The sequence below is a fragment of the Heteronotia binoei genome, chromosome 13 (assembly GCF_032191835.1).
Source record: "Heteronotia binoei isolate CCM8104 ecotype False Entrance Well chromosome 13, APGP_CSIRO_Hbin_v1, whole genome shotgun sequence".
NCBI lineage: Eukaryota > Metazoa > Chordata > Lepidosauria > Squamata > Gekkonidae > Heteronotia > Heteronotia binoei.
In genome coordinates, this window is record NC_083235.1 from 70353268 (window position 1) to 70369550 (window position 16283).

The window sequence follows — 16283 nt, forward strand, 5'->3', positions numbered from 1 at the left end:
CCTTCCTCTTTGTTGACTCTTCCCCAGGTGCCCAGGCAGGGGACCCTGGGATGCCAGGTTTCTATTGCTGTGCGCCTCCTTGGCGTCAGGGTGCATAGTCTGTCCATAATATCAGCAGTGAATATCAGGGAATGGGCACCTGAGCACAAGTGGGAAGCACTGCAGTCAATCAACAGGAGATCCTGGGCTGCGGCTGGTGTAGTTTGGTTAAGAGCCAAGTTTGGTGTAGTGGTTGAGTGTGCGGACTCTTATCTTGGAGAACCGGGTTTGATTCCCCACTCCTCCACTTGCACCTGCTGGAATGGCCTTGGGTCAGCCATAGCTCTGGCAGAGGTTGTCCTTGAAAGGGCAGCTGCTGTGAGAGCCCTCTCCAGCCCCACCCACCTCCCAGGGTGTCTGTTGTGGGGGAGGAAGGGAAAGGAGATTGCGAGCCGCTCTGAGACTCTTTGGAGCGAAGGGCGGGATATAAATCCAATATCATCATCATCTTCTTATCTGGGAGAACCGGGTTTGATTCCCCACTCCTCCACTTGCACCTGCTAGCATGGCCTTGGGTCAGCCATAGCTCTGGCAGAGGTTGTCCTTGAAAGGGCAGCTGCTGTGAGAGCCCTCTCCAGCCCCCCCCTTTCACAGGGTGTCTGTTTTGGGGGAGGAAGGGAAAGGAGATTGCGAGCCGCTCTGAGACTCTTTGGAGCGAAGGGCGGGATATAAATCCAATATCATCATCTTCCTCTTATCTGGGAGAACCGGGTTTGATTCCCCACTCCTCCACTTGCACCTGCTAGCATGGTCTTGGGTCAGCCATAGCTCTGGCAGAGGTTGTCCTTGAAAGGGCAGCTGCTGTGAGAGCCCTCTCCAGTCCCCCCCCCCTCACAGGGTGTCTATTGTGGGGGAGGAAGATAACGGAAGTTGTGAGCTGCTCTGAGACTCTGAAGTTCAGAGTGGAGGGCGGGATATAAATCCAATATCATCATCATCATCATCATCATCATCACCCCGCCCCCCATCTGGAGCTACCTACCTCCCTGGGCTTCTGACCTGGGAGCCAGGCTGCCCTGATCATTCCTTGAGGAATGTTCAGGCCTCCTTTGTCCACCACAGCATCTTCACAGACCTTGCGGCCAAGTTCCCTCCATCACCTTTTGGCCACCTGGCCAGAGGACAAAGGCTCCTGCATCGGCACGGCTGACGTGGCTGGGTGGATGTACAGCAGAGAACAATACTCGATGGATCACATGCCATTTCCTGCAGGTGAATGAGGCTACCCCCTACCGCTGTATTTGCTGACACCGTATTCCAAAGACAGTCCCCCCACACTCCAGACTGTGCAGCCTACAACCAAGCCCACTGACAAACATGCATGGGGATCAAGTGGGCATTTGACAGCTGATGATGCAATTTCAATGCCTCCACCACACTGCTGGTCACAGAGCTATGCGTCCTCTGGCAGTGGCAAAGCTGTCTGCAGCATGAGCCATGCTCCACAACATTGCCATGAGTCAGCACCTTCCGCCTCTCCTTGGTGGGGAAGATGTGGAGGGTCCTTGGCCCGGAGAACAGGACCTGGTGCGACCACTGCAGGCTTCTTTGCAGCAGGAACTTAGGACCATCTCCAGAAGGAACTTATGCAGACACACATCTGGTAACGGAGACATCCCAATGGCAATTGTGATAGCTGGTGGGGGCTCCCCTCCACCCAGATGGGGATTGACAGATAACCTAGTGGCCGACCCTTGATGGGCAAATCCCACCGTGGGATTTTGGGGTGCCTCTGTCTCCATATGGCCTTCCTCACCCCCATGAGGGCTGCCCCGCTGCAGCACATGGCACCATTCATAGGTTGTTGGGCTTGACAGGGTTTTCTGCTTGGCACACTAGAAAGGACAGCAGCACCCCTGGGCTCAACCAGCATCCCTGGGCTCAACAGTTGGGCATGCCTGGGGCCCAACTGTTAGAGCTAAGGCATCCAGAGGAATCACTGAGGTTGCTGCCATGGGAGTCACGCACCCCCAGGGCCACTGCACCCCCAGGCCCCTCGGCCATTCTGCCTTTCATATCGCTTTGCATCTCCTGAACAGGGAAGCAATGACAGAGTTTGGAAATTTCCACCGGGGGGGGGGGAGCCACTGAGGTACGCAAGTTTTGCAAACACAATGGAGGGGGTTCATGGCAGGGACCACACATCTGCACAGATGACCAATCCCTCGACTGTGCGGGCCCCCCCACATCCCCCTGATGATGAGTGGATGCTTCTAGATCTATGGGCACTGGGCCCTAAGATGTTAGAGCATAGGTGAAACCTGCTTCCCAGTGGACATCAATGCTGTTTAGCATCACGGCTGGCACCCATTAGGGAGGCTAACTGCAAGCGCAACAGGCATATGGTTGGCATCACGCCCATCACTTGTGCCGTAGGCAGCCAACGCTGCCCAGTAGCTATTGCTGTTTGCCATTTGGTGTTCCCTATTTGCATATCCAAATTATCACAGGGCTGGCTGGGATGCAGGTGGTCCTCGTGAAGCTCTGCCCTCTTAAATTGACCAGGGTGGTCAGGATGGGCTGTGCCGGATGGGTGCCAGTTTGGTGTGGAGAGCCAGTTTGGTGTAGTGGTTAAGTGTGCGGACTCTTATCTGGGAGAACCGGGTTTGATTCTCCACTCCTCCACTTGCACCTGCTAGCATGGCCTTGGGTCAGCCATAGCTCTGGCAGAGGTTGTCCTTGAAAGGGCAGCTGCTGTGAGAGCCCTCTCCAGCCCCACCCACCTCACAGGGTGTCTGTTGTGGGGGAGGAAGGGAAAGGAGATTGTGAGCCGCTCTGAGACTCTTCGGAGTGGAGGGCGGGATATAAATCCAATATCTTCATCTACCTCACAGGGTGTCTGTTGTGGGGGAGGAAGGGAAAGGAGATTGTGAGCCGCTCTGAGACTCTTCGGAGTGGAGGGCGGGATATAAATCCAATATCTTCTTCTCCTTCCCTGGGTCTGATCAGTGGCTGGAGTCCACCTCCTTGGCAGCACGAGCAGCCACATTTCCTGGTGACAGGTGGCCAGGTTCAGGGCTTGGCTGGGACTAGAGTTGTGTCCCCATGGCCCATATGCAGCAGCCCTCAAAGCCTCTGAAGGAAGTGTCGATGCTATGGGGATGCTTCTGCACCAAGCTTTCCCATGGTTATGGCCATGGAAAGCCCCTCTCCTTGTCACTCCATCTGTTTTTCACACTGCTCTGAATAGGGGACAGGACAACAGTGACTACAGAGCTAGGAATTTCCATTGGATGAAAATTCAACGCCATGTGCAAGTTGCACCCCAGGCCAGGGACCAGGATGCAATTTTTACAGGTACAATGGAGAAAGAAGGGGGCTTGGGGAAGGGACTGCACATTCACACAGATGACCAATCTCCCTGTTGCAGGCTCCCAGCATCCACCTGACAATGGGCAGATACTCCCGGCTGTGTGGGCACTGGGCCCCAGCATGCCTTTGGGTGGCTGGGACCCAACTCAGCACACATCATGATAGCTATCGGCAGGGAAGCCGTCGGGAAGGCAGAGGCGCATATCGACCTTCGGTTTTGCTGCCGGCAAAGGTTGCCTGATAGTAGCTGCTATGCGTCGTCCAAATTTCTCATTTGCATAGGCAAATATCCCTGGGGTACCTGGGCTCCAGAATGTCAGGGACCGATGCCCTCTGAAATTAGCCATCTCTGTTCTGCAGAGCAGAATGCTACTCGCCAAGCCTCTATGAGGCAGAGCTTCCTAAAGCCGACAGCATCTTTTGCACGGAGGATCCTGCATGGGTCACCAGTCCACGGTGGCCCCCCGAGCCCAGGGACCACTGCCATGACCAATCCATTAGGGATCACCCATGGCATTGTGTCTGCACTCACCGCGGTGGCAGCTCATCTCCCCTTTAGAACAGACAGTCATCATTAAAAAGAAAAACATCAAATCTAATCTTGTCATTCCCCCAAATGATCTTGCATTCTCTACAATAGTTGAAGAAATGCCAACAGAGGTTGACAACAAACCTTCTAGCAAGATAATGATGGGGAATGAAATGATGGCTTTCTGACCAGTATAAGCTGGGCACACCTAACTGCTGTTTCATGGAATGTGGCCCCTCGGAAACGGTGTATAAGTCAGGATCCGTCATTATTCCATCAAAAATATGATACAATTATGGTTCAGGAAACATGGTTAGCCAATGATATTGTGCTGGATAGCTACAGATCTTATACCATTGGGGCCACAAATGGTGGGGGACCTGGGAGGATAATGGGCGGTCTGGGCATTCTAGTGCCCACTTCTCTGATAGCAAGGATTATAGTACTACACCCCTTAAAGAACTTGGCAATGGCTATTCTTATTCAGCTAGGTTCTGACCTGATATTCGCGGTCAACGTGTATCTCCCTTCCCCATCGGAAAAACAAGATTACATTAGCAATGTGGACAGATCTGGAACAATATCTACAAGATCTTATTACAGACAATGTGGCAGACAAGGTTATAGTTGGGGGAGATCTCAATGCAAGGATCGGTTCAAGTGACCAGTTTCTCTTTGACTTTTATAGAGACTCTATAATAACAACAGTGGATGATCAAGCCCACACCCCCTACCAGCGTCACTTAAAAGATGGCAAAGCAAACTACGCCGGCGTATGCCTTGTTGGGACAGCAGGAAGGGCTAGTCTTCATATTTTGAATGAGTCTACTAATCGGGATTTTCCAGGTAGTGTTACATTTTTGATGGGAAATAGGCGTAGTACTATAGACTACTTTCTTGTCACCAGAAATATGCTTCCATTCCTACCTGCCTTAGAAAGTGATCATTTCCCCCTCTATCTGTGTCTTAACCTTTTACCACCTAAAAGTCATCTGAATAGGCAGACTGGGATGCTGATCTTAACAACAGAACAAATAGGATGTTGTGCAAAATGGACGTCCCAGTTGGAACAGAAATTAAAGGGATTCCTAACCAAAGAGGAATGCATGGCAAATAGAGCAGCCATTAGTGGCTGTTCAGAGGGCGACAATCCCCTGATTCCTTACAATGATCTTGTTCAAAGGTTAAAGCCTCTATTCCTTCAAAACACAGAATCAAAAAATAAGAAACTGAGATGCCTTTCTAATAAATGGTTTGACCAAGACTGTTGAGATGCCAAAAGGTTTTGCATTTCTGCACTTCATGCCTATAAAATCGCCTCTGATGCAGAAAGTCCAGCTCTCTTTCAATCCTATTTGAATGCAAAGACATTCTACAAAGCAATTGTGGCTAAAAAAGAAAAGGAAAGCAGATAAAACGAAAACATGGGAAATATTGATTCAGGCGGCCAAAGACAAAAATTCCAAACTATTTGGGAAACTGACTTCTAAACGTTCCTTTATGGAATCTCCTCCATTAGATTCTGTTATTACGGCCAATGTTTGGGAATCCTATTTCCAAAAGATGTACGCAAAACGTCCCCAAGACTCTTATCAACAAACAACATTGGATTTGCCCTATTGGCCTCCAGAAGTCACAGCTCTTATAAAACAATTAAAGAAAGGAAAAGCCCCTGGTATTGACATTATTCCATTGAATTTTCTAATGAATAACATTGAGTAGTGGGCTCCACCTTTAGCCACACTTTTCACCTATATTGATTCAACAGGATATATTCCGGAGGACTGGAGACAGGCAATCATCATACCATTCTACAAGAAAGGGAGGAGAGATGATCCAACCAATGATAGACTTATTAGTTTACTTAGCATTATGGGCAAACTATATGCTAGCCATTTACTGGACAAACTAAAATGCTGGCTTGAACAAGAAGATATCCTTGTTCTGGAACAGGCGGGTTTTAGAGAGGGAGGAACTACATTGGGACATTTTATACTGATGCAACATCTAATAGAGAAATTTGCATCAAGTAAGTCAGCCTCATTGTATGCCGCCTTTCAAGGTCAGCTTTTGACCTTATATCCAGGGACTTGTTGTGGGAAAAACTGAAAGCTATGAATATAGACCAGAGGCTATTATATCTTATATGCACCCTTTACTCCAACACATCCCTTAGAGTTCGATGTGATAGAGCTGGACAACTTTCTAATGTGGTAGCCACAGCTAGAGGAGTAAAACAAGGATGCGTTCTAGCACCAGTGTTGTTTCATTTATACGTTAATAATCTGATTAGCAGCATAAGTTCTGTCGACACTCACCCCTCCCTATTTTGGCAAACAGAAAAATACCAGCTTTGCTATTTGCCGATGATACAGTTCTTTTATCTAGAACCCCAGTGGGTCTGAAAAGAGCACTCAAGGCATTCAGCTCCTACTGTGAAGAGACCTGACTAGAGATAAACTATAATAAAACTAAAATTCTATCATTTGGCAAAAGTAGGGGGGAAAGGTCTTGGTATATCGATGGCCATAGGCTAGAACAAGTATCCTGTTTTAAATATTTAGGGGTGATGATTCATTCCTTTGGCAGTAGAGCAGCTCATCATGATTATGCTCCATCAACTGGCCAGAAAACTGCACAGGGCATTCTTAAATTTGCTCATAACAAAGGAGGCATGTATATACCAGCAGCTTTACGGTTATTTTTGGCAAAACATTGCCCCAATTAATGTATGGGACAATACTTGGACCTTCCTCTTCCCATTTTGCTCCTCTAGAAAAAATCCAGTCAAGATTCTTGAGAGCTTTATTCCAGGTTCCAAAATGTGTGTCTGCCAGTCTACGTCTTGAGTCAAGGTTGGTTAAAGTGGAAGCTAGGGTAAGTCTAGCCTCTGTTAACTTTTGGTTAAAACTAGTACACAACCCAAAGGGTTTGACAGCTTTAGTCCTGCAAGATAATTTTCAATTCTCTAGGGAGAGGACAATCTACTCCAAACTACAGGATATGGGCTTCTCTTTAGAATTTGTTTTACAAAGGGGTTATGATCACGCAAGATCAATGATCAAACAAAGATTGCTTGATATAGAGCGCCAAAGGGATAGTAAATCCCAAATTTCCTAACTCCAGAGAAGCTAAATTATGTGGTTGCCCCAGCACCCTACCTCTCCATTTTGGAGGTTCCTAGTCAATGGAGGGCTTTCACCTGGGCAAGATGGTGAGCCCTTCCATCTGCAGTTGTAGATGGGAGATTTAAAAAAACTCCCGTGAAGGAGAAAACCTGTCCATGTGGCACTGATGAGGTGGGATCTATAGAACATGTATTGTTTTGTTGTCGTTTCTATCAGGAAGTTCGATCTAATGTAATTTCCCCTCTGCTTAATAATTACTTAGGACGTTCTGATGCAGATATTTTAAGGAAGCTTTTGATAGGTGCGAATCCACAGGTCACTATTAGCTGTGCTAAATTTTTCTCAGCGGCTTGTAGAATTCAGCGTGAAATTTTACGTATAGATTCTAAATTTTAGAGCTATATAATAGGTCCAGATTTTAAATTCTTATGTATGGATTTTAAATGTTTAATCTTAGAGATATTCCTGTTATATTTGGATCAATTTTATTCTTAAATGTTTTATTGAATAGTTTTTGCTTTTGACTTGTACCAGTCATTGGCCGAATAAATTGATTGACTGATAATACCTTAATGTATTTTTATATTTCATGTATATACATGGCCATGTAAGCCACCCTGAGCCTGCTTTGGCGGGGCGGGCGGGCTATAAATTGAAATAAATAAATAGCATGGAAGATGTTTGATGAAGATATATATCACCCTATGTTCCTTTGAGCGAGAGGTAAAATTAGCAATAATTAAACCAGGTTTGCAAATTTTGAGATGTTACACAGAGGTTCAGTAGCCTATTTTTAGTGTAACAAGAAGCTCAATCTTCTCCTAGGTAACTGCAATTGACAGAATTCTACTGCAGGTTGAATCAACTCCGTTCACTTGAGACTCTACAGTCCCAGAATACAAAGGTGCGTACTTTTCCTTTGAACAAAATATTTACAACGGCATCTCAAAAAGAGTGCGTTAGAAAGCCAAGGAAATGAGCTTATCACATCAATTTCAACTTGGAACATTTTTCTGGATACTTGAGCCATGGGGATTCAAATCCAGGGTTGAATTCCAGTAGAACAAGATTGTTGTTAAGAAAAGAACAAGTTGAAGAGTGGAGTTAATTTCAAATAGTTGCAATCCTAAATTCATATAGGGATCGTGCTAGTTTACCAAATCAAGATATCACAATGAGTCCAAACTGGTAACATTCCAGGTACAAGAGTTCCTACTTCTTTCTGCTTATAACCGTTTTTATACTTACTTACCGGCAAGTATTTTCAGTTAAGGGCTGAATATAACTGTGTACTTTAATAATCAAATGGCTTATTAACTGATTTTGTGATCTGATCTAAAGATTTATGACAAAGGATAACCATTTCAGTTCAAAATCAAATTCTAATTAGCAAGCAGGAAGTAAAACCTCTAGTTTGTATTACAAACATACAAAACTGCCTTGAGATGGTCAGACCTTTGGTTTACCTATCACAGAACCATCTGTGCCGATTAACAGGATCTCAGGCGCAGAAACAAGGGTCTTGCAGAACTTTAAAGACTAACGAAAGTTTATTTCAGCATTGGCTCCCATGAACTAGAGCCTACTTCACATGGGATGAATTGATCCTCACTGTACAGACTGTTTACGCAGAGGATATAAAAAGACTCCAGAATGAAACAGATGGGATTAAGAGACTTCACACTACCTTCACGCATATCCAGACTTGAAGAATTTGCCTCACTATGCGCATAAACTCAAAACACATTATAAGAAGACAACAGTGCTTGGAAAAGTTAAAGATAGGAAATGATAGGACATTTGGGAGGACATGAATTCATTAGGTTGCCATACGTTGGAAGTGACTTGATGGCCCTTAACACACAAAGTGGCATTAACTATCTTAGCATATCTTGAGACTCCCCACCTGCTAAAGTATTAGCCAGTTTAGCATAACTAGCAACCATCTATTGTTCTTGATCAATTTTTTATTTGGAGGGTAGGTTGATTTAAACATCCCATTTTTTTTTAATTTTCAGATTTTTTTGCACATCTGGGGAACGCCCCAAATGTGCAGAAAAATCTCTTTATCCTCCACGTGCCCTCTATCTGCAGAAATAAATATCTACACATAGGGAGCACAGTTGGGAATTAGATATATATATATATAACATCCTTAGCCAGCTAGACAGTACTACTTACATTGCCTGATGACATAAAAAGAGCCCTTGGATGGAGCAAGTCTGACATTTTTTCATTTCAACGGCATGTTAAGGTATGAGTTTAGCTTCTGAAGTTCTGGCCCAATCAGCTTTCCAGGAGGGTTAAGATCAGTCAATGTTAACATGACTCCCACAGCCCAACGGGCAGTAATAGCTCTTTCTCAGAACACTTGTCACTTGTTAATGCCAAGTGCAGAAGAGACTCCAGTTAAGGCTTCAATGCATCCTCACCTGAGAGTAAAAACCACTGGATTTTGTGACCCTTACTTCTGATGTCCTTAGAAAAGGTCTATCTTGCAGAGTTTACTACTTCAACAAGTTTGGATGGTAAGGTAAGGGAGGACTAACCATTTTGCAAGATAGTATTATTTGCATTTTTGACAAACAACTCAGGAAGTGTTCATCAGACAAGAACAAGAGGTTTGTAGAGACCACCATTTCTAAAAGCTGACAACGAGCAGGGCGCATTTACACAAAGACTCTGTATAAGTGGTTTGTAAACAATGCACATCAAAACTAGATCAAGAAAGGGCTTTTCTGACACCCTTATTAAATTCTAATCTATGTGATTTCAAGGGTATACATTCCGATTACCCCGTATTAATTTGCCAACTCCGAAGCCAAACACGGTTCTTTGAGAGAGTGCTTCTTTGGAGCTACAAGACAACTGTGTTACAGCTGAAAATGTTAAGCCATGAAACATAACTATGAGGGCCCCTAAACAACATCTAGGGAAAGAGTCAAACTAAAGGCTAGCTCACTGTGCATGCAGGGATCTTTTGTGTAGGTATTTACGAACATAAATCATAGTTCATATTAAAATTGTGCAAATCAGGGAGAGGAAGGGCAAGCAATGCTGCAACACGATGCCGTAGCTAATATGGCGGATCATGTACAAACCTGCTCTAACATTCACTTTTCTTTTGCTTATATGAACACACATGATAACTGCCATCTTGAACTCAGTGAAATAACCCAGTATAATATTCTGCCCCACCTTTAATCTCACACCCTTCAACTGGTTCCTGAACCAGGTGCATGTAATAAAGTTTTAACTTTTTTAACCTACTCGAAAGCTCACAAATCTTCTAAGGAGAATGCACAGTACTGGATAGACTCACCGTTATAAGTCTGTTCCACTGAGGAGGATGGCTAACTCCTCCAGTAAAGTGCATTCTGTGGTGACACAGTGAGTTGGAAGCCTTCAGTCATGCATCTTCAGCAGGCTGGAAAAGCAATGTCAGTATTAGGACAGGATGAAGGAATCCTCCAGTCACGGAAGCAACCCGCAGTGAATGGGCCAGACTCCGTTTGAATTTCTGTAGGTTTCCTTTGACACTGCTATCTGAAGCTTTTAACATTCCAAAATCCTAACTTACTCTGTTTAAGCATCAAGTTAAGCATGCCGTTTCTGAGAAATCATCCTGGTGGCTTCTGTGCAGTCCCACACATGTGCTGAACCAGTATCAGAATCTTCTAGAGCTATCCCTAGCTGTTTTGGCACGCTTTCTCCTCAGGCCTGGGGAGCGGGAAGAAGACCACAGATTTACACCCCTCCCTTAACTCTGTGATTTCTGGATTTGTTTTAAACCAGTGTTATTTTGGCTACCATCTTTTAGCAATGTTACCTATCCTAGTTAAAAGATCAAACTATTTTACAATGCACTATTTCTTTAATGCAAGGAATGTCATCTGGCCCTGATGGGATGTCTTTTCAATTCAGCAAGTTCTAAGCCACTTCCATTATATGAGACAATTCTTCAGACTCGAGCCTCACAAATACTTTTTGAAGCATGGAGGTTTCTCCAGCACCTTTTGCATTAAAAACTGTTTCAGAAACAGAGATTTATTTATTTATTTTGCCACTATAATGTCTCCATCACCTGGTCTGGACAGCCCAGGCTAGCTCCATCTCATCTGATTTTGAACACTAAGTAGGATTGGCCCTGGTTGGTAGTTGGCTGGGAGACCACCAAGGCATGCACAGAGGCAGGCAACGGCAAACCACCTCTAAATGTCTCTTGCCTTGGAAACGCTACAGGGTTGCAATAAGTCAGCTGTGAATGGACAGCAAAACCCCCCTCCATTTCCCTATCATCTAACAAGCTGTCCGCTTCTGATGTTTCATTCATGACTGCAAAACTCTCACACACTTGCAGGGTGACTGTGCATATAGCCTTAACTGGTATCCTAAAGGCAAAGGTGCTCCCAGCCGTCTGTACTGGGAGAAGGCAACGGTCCTCATGAAGCATTTGAACACTGACCCATTAATCCTTGATACAGCCATCTAGCTATGAAGGAATCATCAGATGACATCAATGACAAAGGGTAGAGCTGCGGGGTGACATGATAGAGGTTTACAAGATAATACATGGGATGGAGAAAGTAGAGAAAGAAGTACTTTTCTCCCTTTCTCACAATACAAGAACTCGTGGGCATTCGATGAAATTGCTGAGCAGACAGGTTAAAACGGATAAAAGGAAGTCCTTCTTCACCCAAAGGGTGATTAACATGTGGAATTCACTGCCACAGGAGGTGGTGGCGGCCACAAGTATAGCCACCTTCAAGAAGGGTTTAGATAAAAATATGGAGCACAGGTCCATCAGTGGCTATTAGCCACAGTGTATGTGTGTATATAAAATTTTTTGCCACTGTGTGACACAGAGTGTTGGACTTGATGGGCCGTTGGCCTGATCCAACATGGCTTCTCTTATGTTCTTATCTCACAGGAGACACACGACTTTCACTGAAAGCAGCATCCCTCTCAATGGGCTTTCCCCCTCCTATCATCGAATAACATCACTTAATACATTCTGAGATATCAGGATAGCATGATTTTCCCTACCTTGTATAACTAGCTGCCGCTGGTAGTGCTAGGAAAGCACACAATATCACAAAACACAAGTATAATGAAGGGGGAGAACCTCACATGGGGATGCAGTTTTCAGTGGACTGTCCGTATACATATGTCGTTCTTCCAAAACCCTAGCAACCTTTCAAATAAGTACCAAGTGGGTTATCACCTACCACTTGTACTCTAAGTCATGAAAATGCAAAGAAAATAAGACATGTATACTGCAGCAAGCAGCTTGTGAGGGCAAAACGGTCCATTCCTTTCAGCTAAGAAAAAACTCTCTTTGCTCGAACGTGCTGTTTATCCCCTAGAAACAGCACCTACGGGTCACACCCACGTTAGTGTTTGAAAACAAATTTGATGACAATTGCATTAACTAGAGAATACGCGCCAACCTAAACCCATCAGTAATACAGATATGGTGGCAAAACATAAGCAAGACCAGAATTCATCTAATTTCATGTTTCCCAAGGATACATAGGAGTGCTCTCAATATCACTGTGATATACGTATGATACTACTTGGGGCCAAACTAGACGTTACACAGCAGTCAACTGTAACCACCTCCAGAAGTTTATCAGCAGCTGTGGGGGGTTATGGATTTCACCCAAAGAATGGGAGAAGGCTGTTGTCAGAACCACTCGACAATAATCGGAATAGCAATGTGGAGACAGCAGTTTTGAAAATTATCTGTGGCAGAGGTATTACGAACCCTTTCTCCCACCCCATTGCTCCTCTGACCAAACCCAGAGCCTCCTGTGGCCGTTTTTCATTTAAGAAGAAATGGGGAGACTGAACTAATTTTTCATCTCTTAAACAGTGTCCAGTATTTGTGGTTTGATTGAAAGGGTAGTCTTATCTGAAAAGTGACACTGGCAAAACAGTGCATCTCTTTGCTTGAACTATACAGTCCCAATGAGATGCTAATAGGACAGTTCAACAAACTAAGGATTTCCTACGTATGCTTCCAACTATGTATGCTTCCTTTGCTTCCAACTAATGCTTGGATCTCCTTTTTTTTTTAAGTTCACAAATACTTTCACCTGTAAGGAGCATTTGGCAGGCACGCTTATAGCAGTCTCCAAGCCAAAAATGAGAGACGGACAAGGGTTCCTCTCTGACTTGCACTCGGTTTAAAGGCCATTGAGTGGGTGACTGTATAGTCCTACAGTCTTGCTGAATTTCAGAGACATTCCCAAATAAAACAGGGCCTTCAAAAGTCAACGCTCCCTTCATCGGACTTGGTCTCTAAGGCGCTACTGGACCGGAATCTCATGGTTTTAAGGAGTATGTGACTCAAAAATAAATCATATTTGCTAAATATCACAGAGAAAACCCATGCCTATCCCCAACCACGGAGAGGGAAAGCCAGTGGGGATTATACATTTGGGCTGCCTACCAAGGCCTTTTCGATACAACGATCATGAATTTGAGCAAACTTAGAACAGTGGAAGATAGAAGGGCCTGGTGTGATGTGGTCCATGGGGTCGCAAAGAGTCAGACTCAACTGTGCAATTTAACAATAACACCAAGGCCTGCCAAATGCATGGAACCCAATTTGCTTCACTATATCGTGAATCCAAATCTTTCTTTCAAACAGAACTCCATGAAATCTAGCGTAAAACAATCAAGTTGGTCTAGTGAATTTAACAGTAGGCTACAACATTACATTCCTTTACTTTTAAATATCTCCAGTTTTTTAACACAAAGAAGTTCTTTTCTCAGTTTGAATTGCCTAAGTGAATCTATGTTGCTTGTGCAGTTTGTGCTTTCTTAAACTTGGCTGGCCTGAATCAAAATAACTGAAGGTTCATTAATTCACAAAACTGAAGGGAAAAAAAGATAAAAGTTTATTTAGCAAATATTATTTATTTTTAGTCACATACCACTTAAAACAGTTCCAGCCTAGTAATCCTCGAGATCAAGTCTGACAAAGGGAGTTTTAACTCTGGAAAGGTGACTTCCTGAAAATCATGTTAGCTTCTAAGGAAGAAGAAGAAGATGATATTGGATTTATATCCCGCCCTCCACTCCGAAGAGTCTCAGAGCGGCTCACAATCTCCTTTAAAATCTCCCCAAATCTCTAGAATTCTCCCAGCCCGGATCTGGCTGAGCTACCCAACATCTCCCTCTGGTAACAAGGAGGATCTGGCAACTCTATGGTAGAAGAAGAAGATATTGGATTTATATCCCACCCTCCACTCCGAAGAGTCTCAGAGCGGCTCACAATCTCCTTTAAAATCTCCCCAAATCTCTAGAATTCTCCCAGCCCGGATCTGGCTGAGCTACCCAACATCTCCCTCTGGTAACAAGGAGGATCTGGCAACTCTATGGTAGAAGAAGATATTGGATTTATATCCCACCCTCCACTCCGAAGAGTCTCAGAGCAGCTGACAATCTCCTTTATCTTCCTCCCCCACAACAGACACCCTGTGAGGTGGGTGGGGCTGGAGAGGGCTCTCACAGCAGCTGCTCTTTCAAGGACAACCTCTGCCAGGGCTATGGCTGACCCAAGACCATTCCAGCAGGTGCAAGTGGAGGAGTGGGGAATCAAACCCGGTTCTCCCAGATAAGAGTCCGCGCACTTAACCACTACACCAAACCCGGCTCTCTTCTAAGGGGTGACTGGACTCAAATCCAACTGCTCTCCAGCAGACCAACATAGTCACCCTCTGAAAATACCACTTAAATGAACTGTCTGGACATCAGCCTAATGATAAACTCAACAACACAAAGTTTAAAAATGCAAGAGACTCACTCAGTGATTTTCTTTGCCAGTTCTGTGCATGCTGCTGTAGAATTTGCCGAGAAGACCCGGTAGCCACTTCTGGCTGCATTCATCGCCAAGGAATCATGCAAACCCCTTGGGACCCGAGAGTGAGAAAATACAGATTTATAAGGTAACAGCAGTTTCCTTGGCATCCTCCTCTTCAGCCTTTCCAACTACTAGAAACCCACTAAGGGATGGAGGGAAGAAAAGGAATTTAACACAGGAAGATCTGCCCCAATCCAACTGTTACGGAAACGACAAGAAAAAGTATTTTGAAAACAGAAGCTAAGGAGCACCAATGTTCGCTTGGAATTAGTTCTTTATGCATCCCCTGAAAAAGCCACCCATGGTAAAGAACATATGTCTGTTGTTGGTCAAAAGCCTAAAAAGCAAGCAGTCGGCTTTGTGAGAAGGGTGAGGAGCAAAAGCAAAATAAGCGGGAGCAGAAAAACAGGAAACCCCAAAGTTTATTAAAAGTTTGCTAGGCAAGGGGAAAAGAAGAACAAAAATAACAAATGTTCCTAAGGCAATGCACAATGGAGGAGAGGGGCACAGGACACAAAGCAGGCGCAAAAGAAACTTGACAGAAAAATGGGGGAGACAAAGAGAAAACTCTGGGGGCGGGGGGAGGAGGGAAGTCTTGACAAGTTCTGAGGACACAGAATCAGCACCAGAGAAAAACAAGTGGGAGCAGAAGAACCCAGGGGGGCGGACAGTGAGGAAAAGAGCATAAAGGGCAAAAGAAGCAGGGAACGACACTGCCCAGGAACAAAGTGATGAGGAGGAAAAATGAAAGGAAGAAACAGGAGGCGACCTTTTGCTACAAGGGAGGGCTGCTAACAGACTTGACAATGTACAGATAACAGGGGGAGCACAGAATAAAGGAGGGCAGGGGCTCCAAAGCAGAAGAGGGTCCAAAACAGGACAAAGGGGGGGGGGGCAAGAGTGAGATGAGCTGTCTCGTTCCTGCAAGGGTCAAATGCAAGATGTGCAAGGGGGAGACCGAGGAGGCCTGAAGGGGAAACAGGGCTAAGACCTATGGGGAGAGAGAAGGACAAGTGACGAGGAGTTGGGAAGGGATACAGAAGCAACAGGATAGTGATTTGGGGGTCCAGCGCCGCAGGGCCAAAAGCCAGGAGGTGCGGAATGAGGAGAAGAGCAGGGCGATCCCACCCGCCTAGAGCGGCAGCCCGAGGGGAGGGGAGGGGCACGCGCGTTCCTGTCAGCGCGCTCCCGCCGCCGCCGCCGCTCCCGACCCCGCCTCCTTGCCCATCCCCGCTCCTCTCTAGCCCCCCGACTCAACTCGACTCGACTCCGCCAGCGCGCCCGCGGTCATAGAGACGCCGCGCTAGAGCGCCGCCTTCTGCTCTCGGCGGCCATTTTGTGCCAACGCTCCCTCGGCTTTGGAACGACGCTGCGGTCCTGGGCAGCGGCCGCGCAGACATGTTAA

General features: G+C 45.5%; 1 protein-coding gene across 1 annotated transcript in view; it reads right to left on the reverse strand.

The window, feature by feature from the left end:
• PRPSAP1 (phosphoribosyl pyrophosphate synthetase associated protein 1) overlaps positions 1–15510 on the reverse strand; it is a 61658-nt gene extending 46148 nt beyond the window's left edge. The window contains exon 1 of the mRNA XM_060253550.1: positions 14822–15510. Coding sequence (XP_060109533.1) covers positions 14822–14985 — 164 coding nt within the window. The 5' untranslated portion in view covers positions 14986–15510. The remainder of the gene's footprint in view (positions 1–14821) is intronic.
• Between the last annotated feature and the right edge of the window lie 773 nt (positions 15511–16283).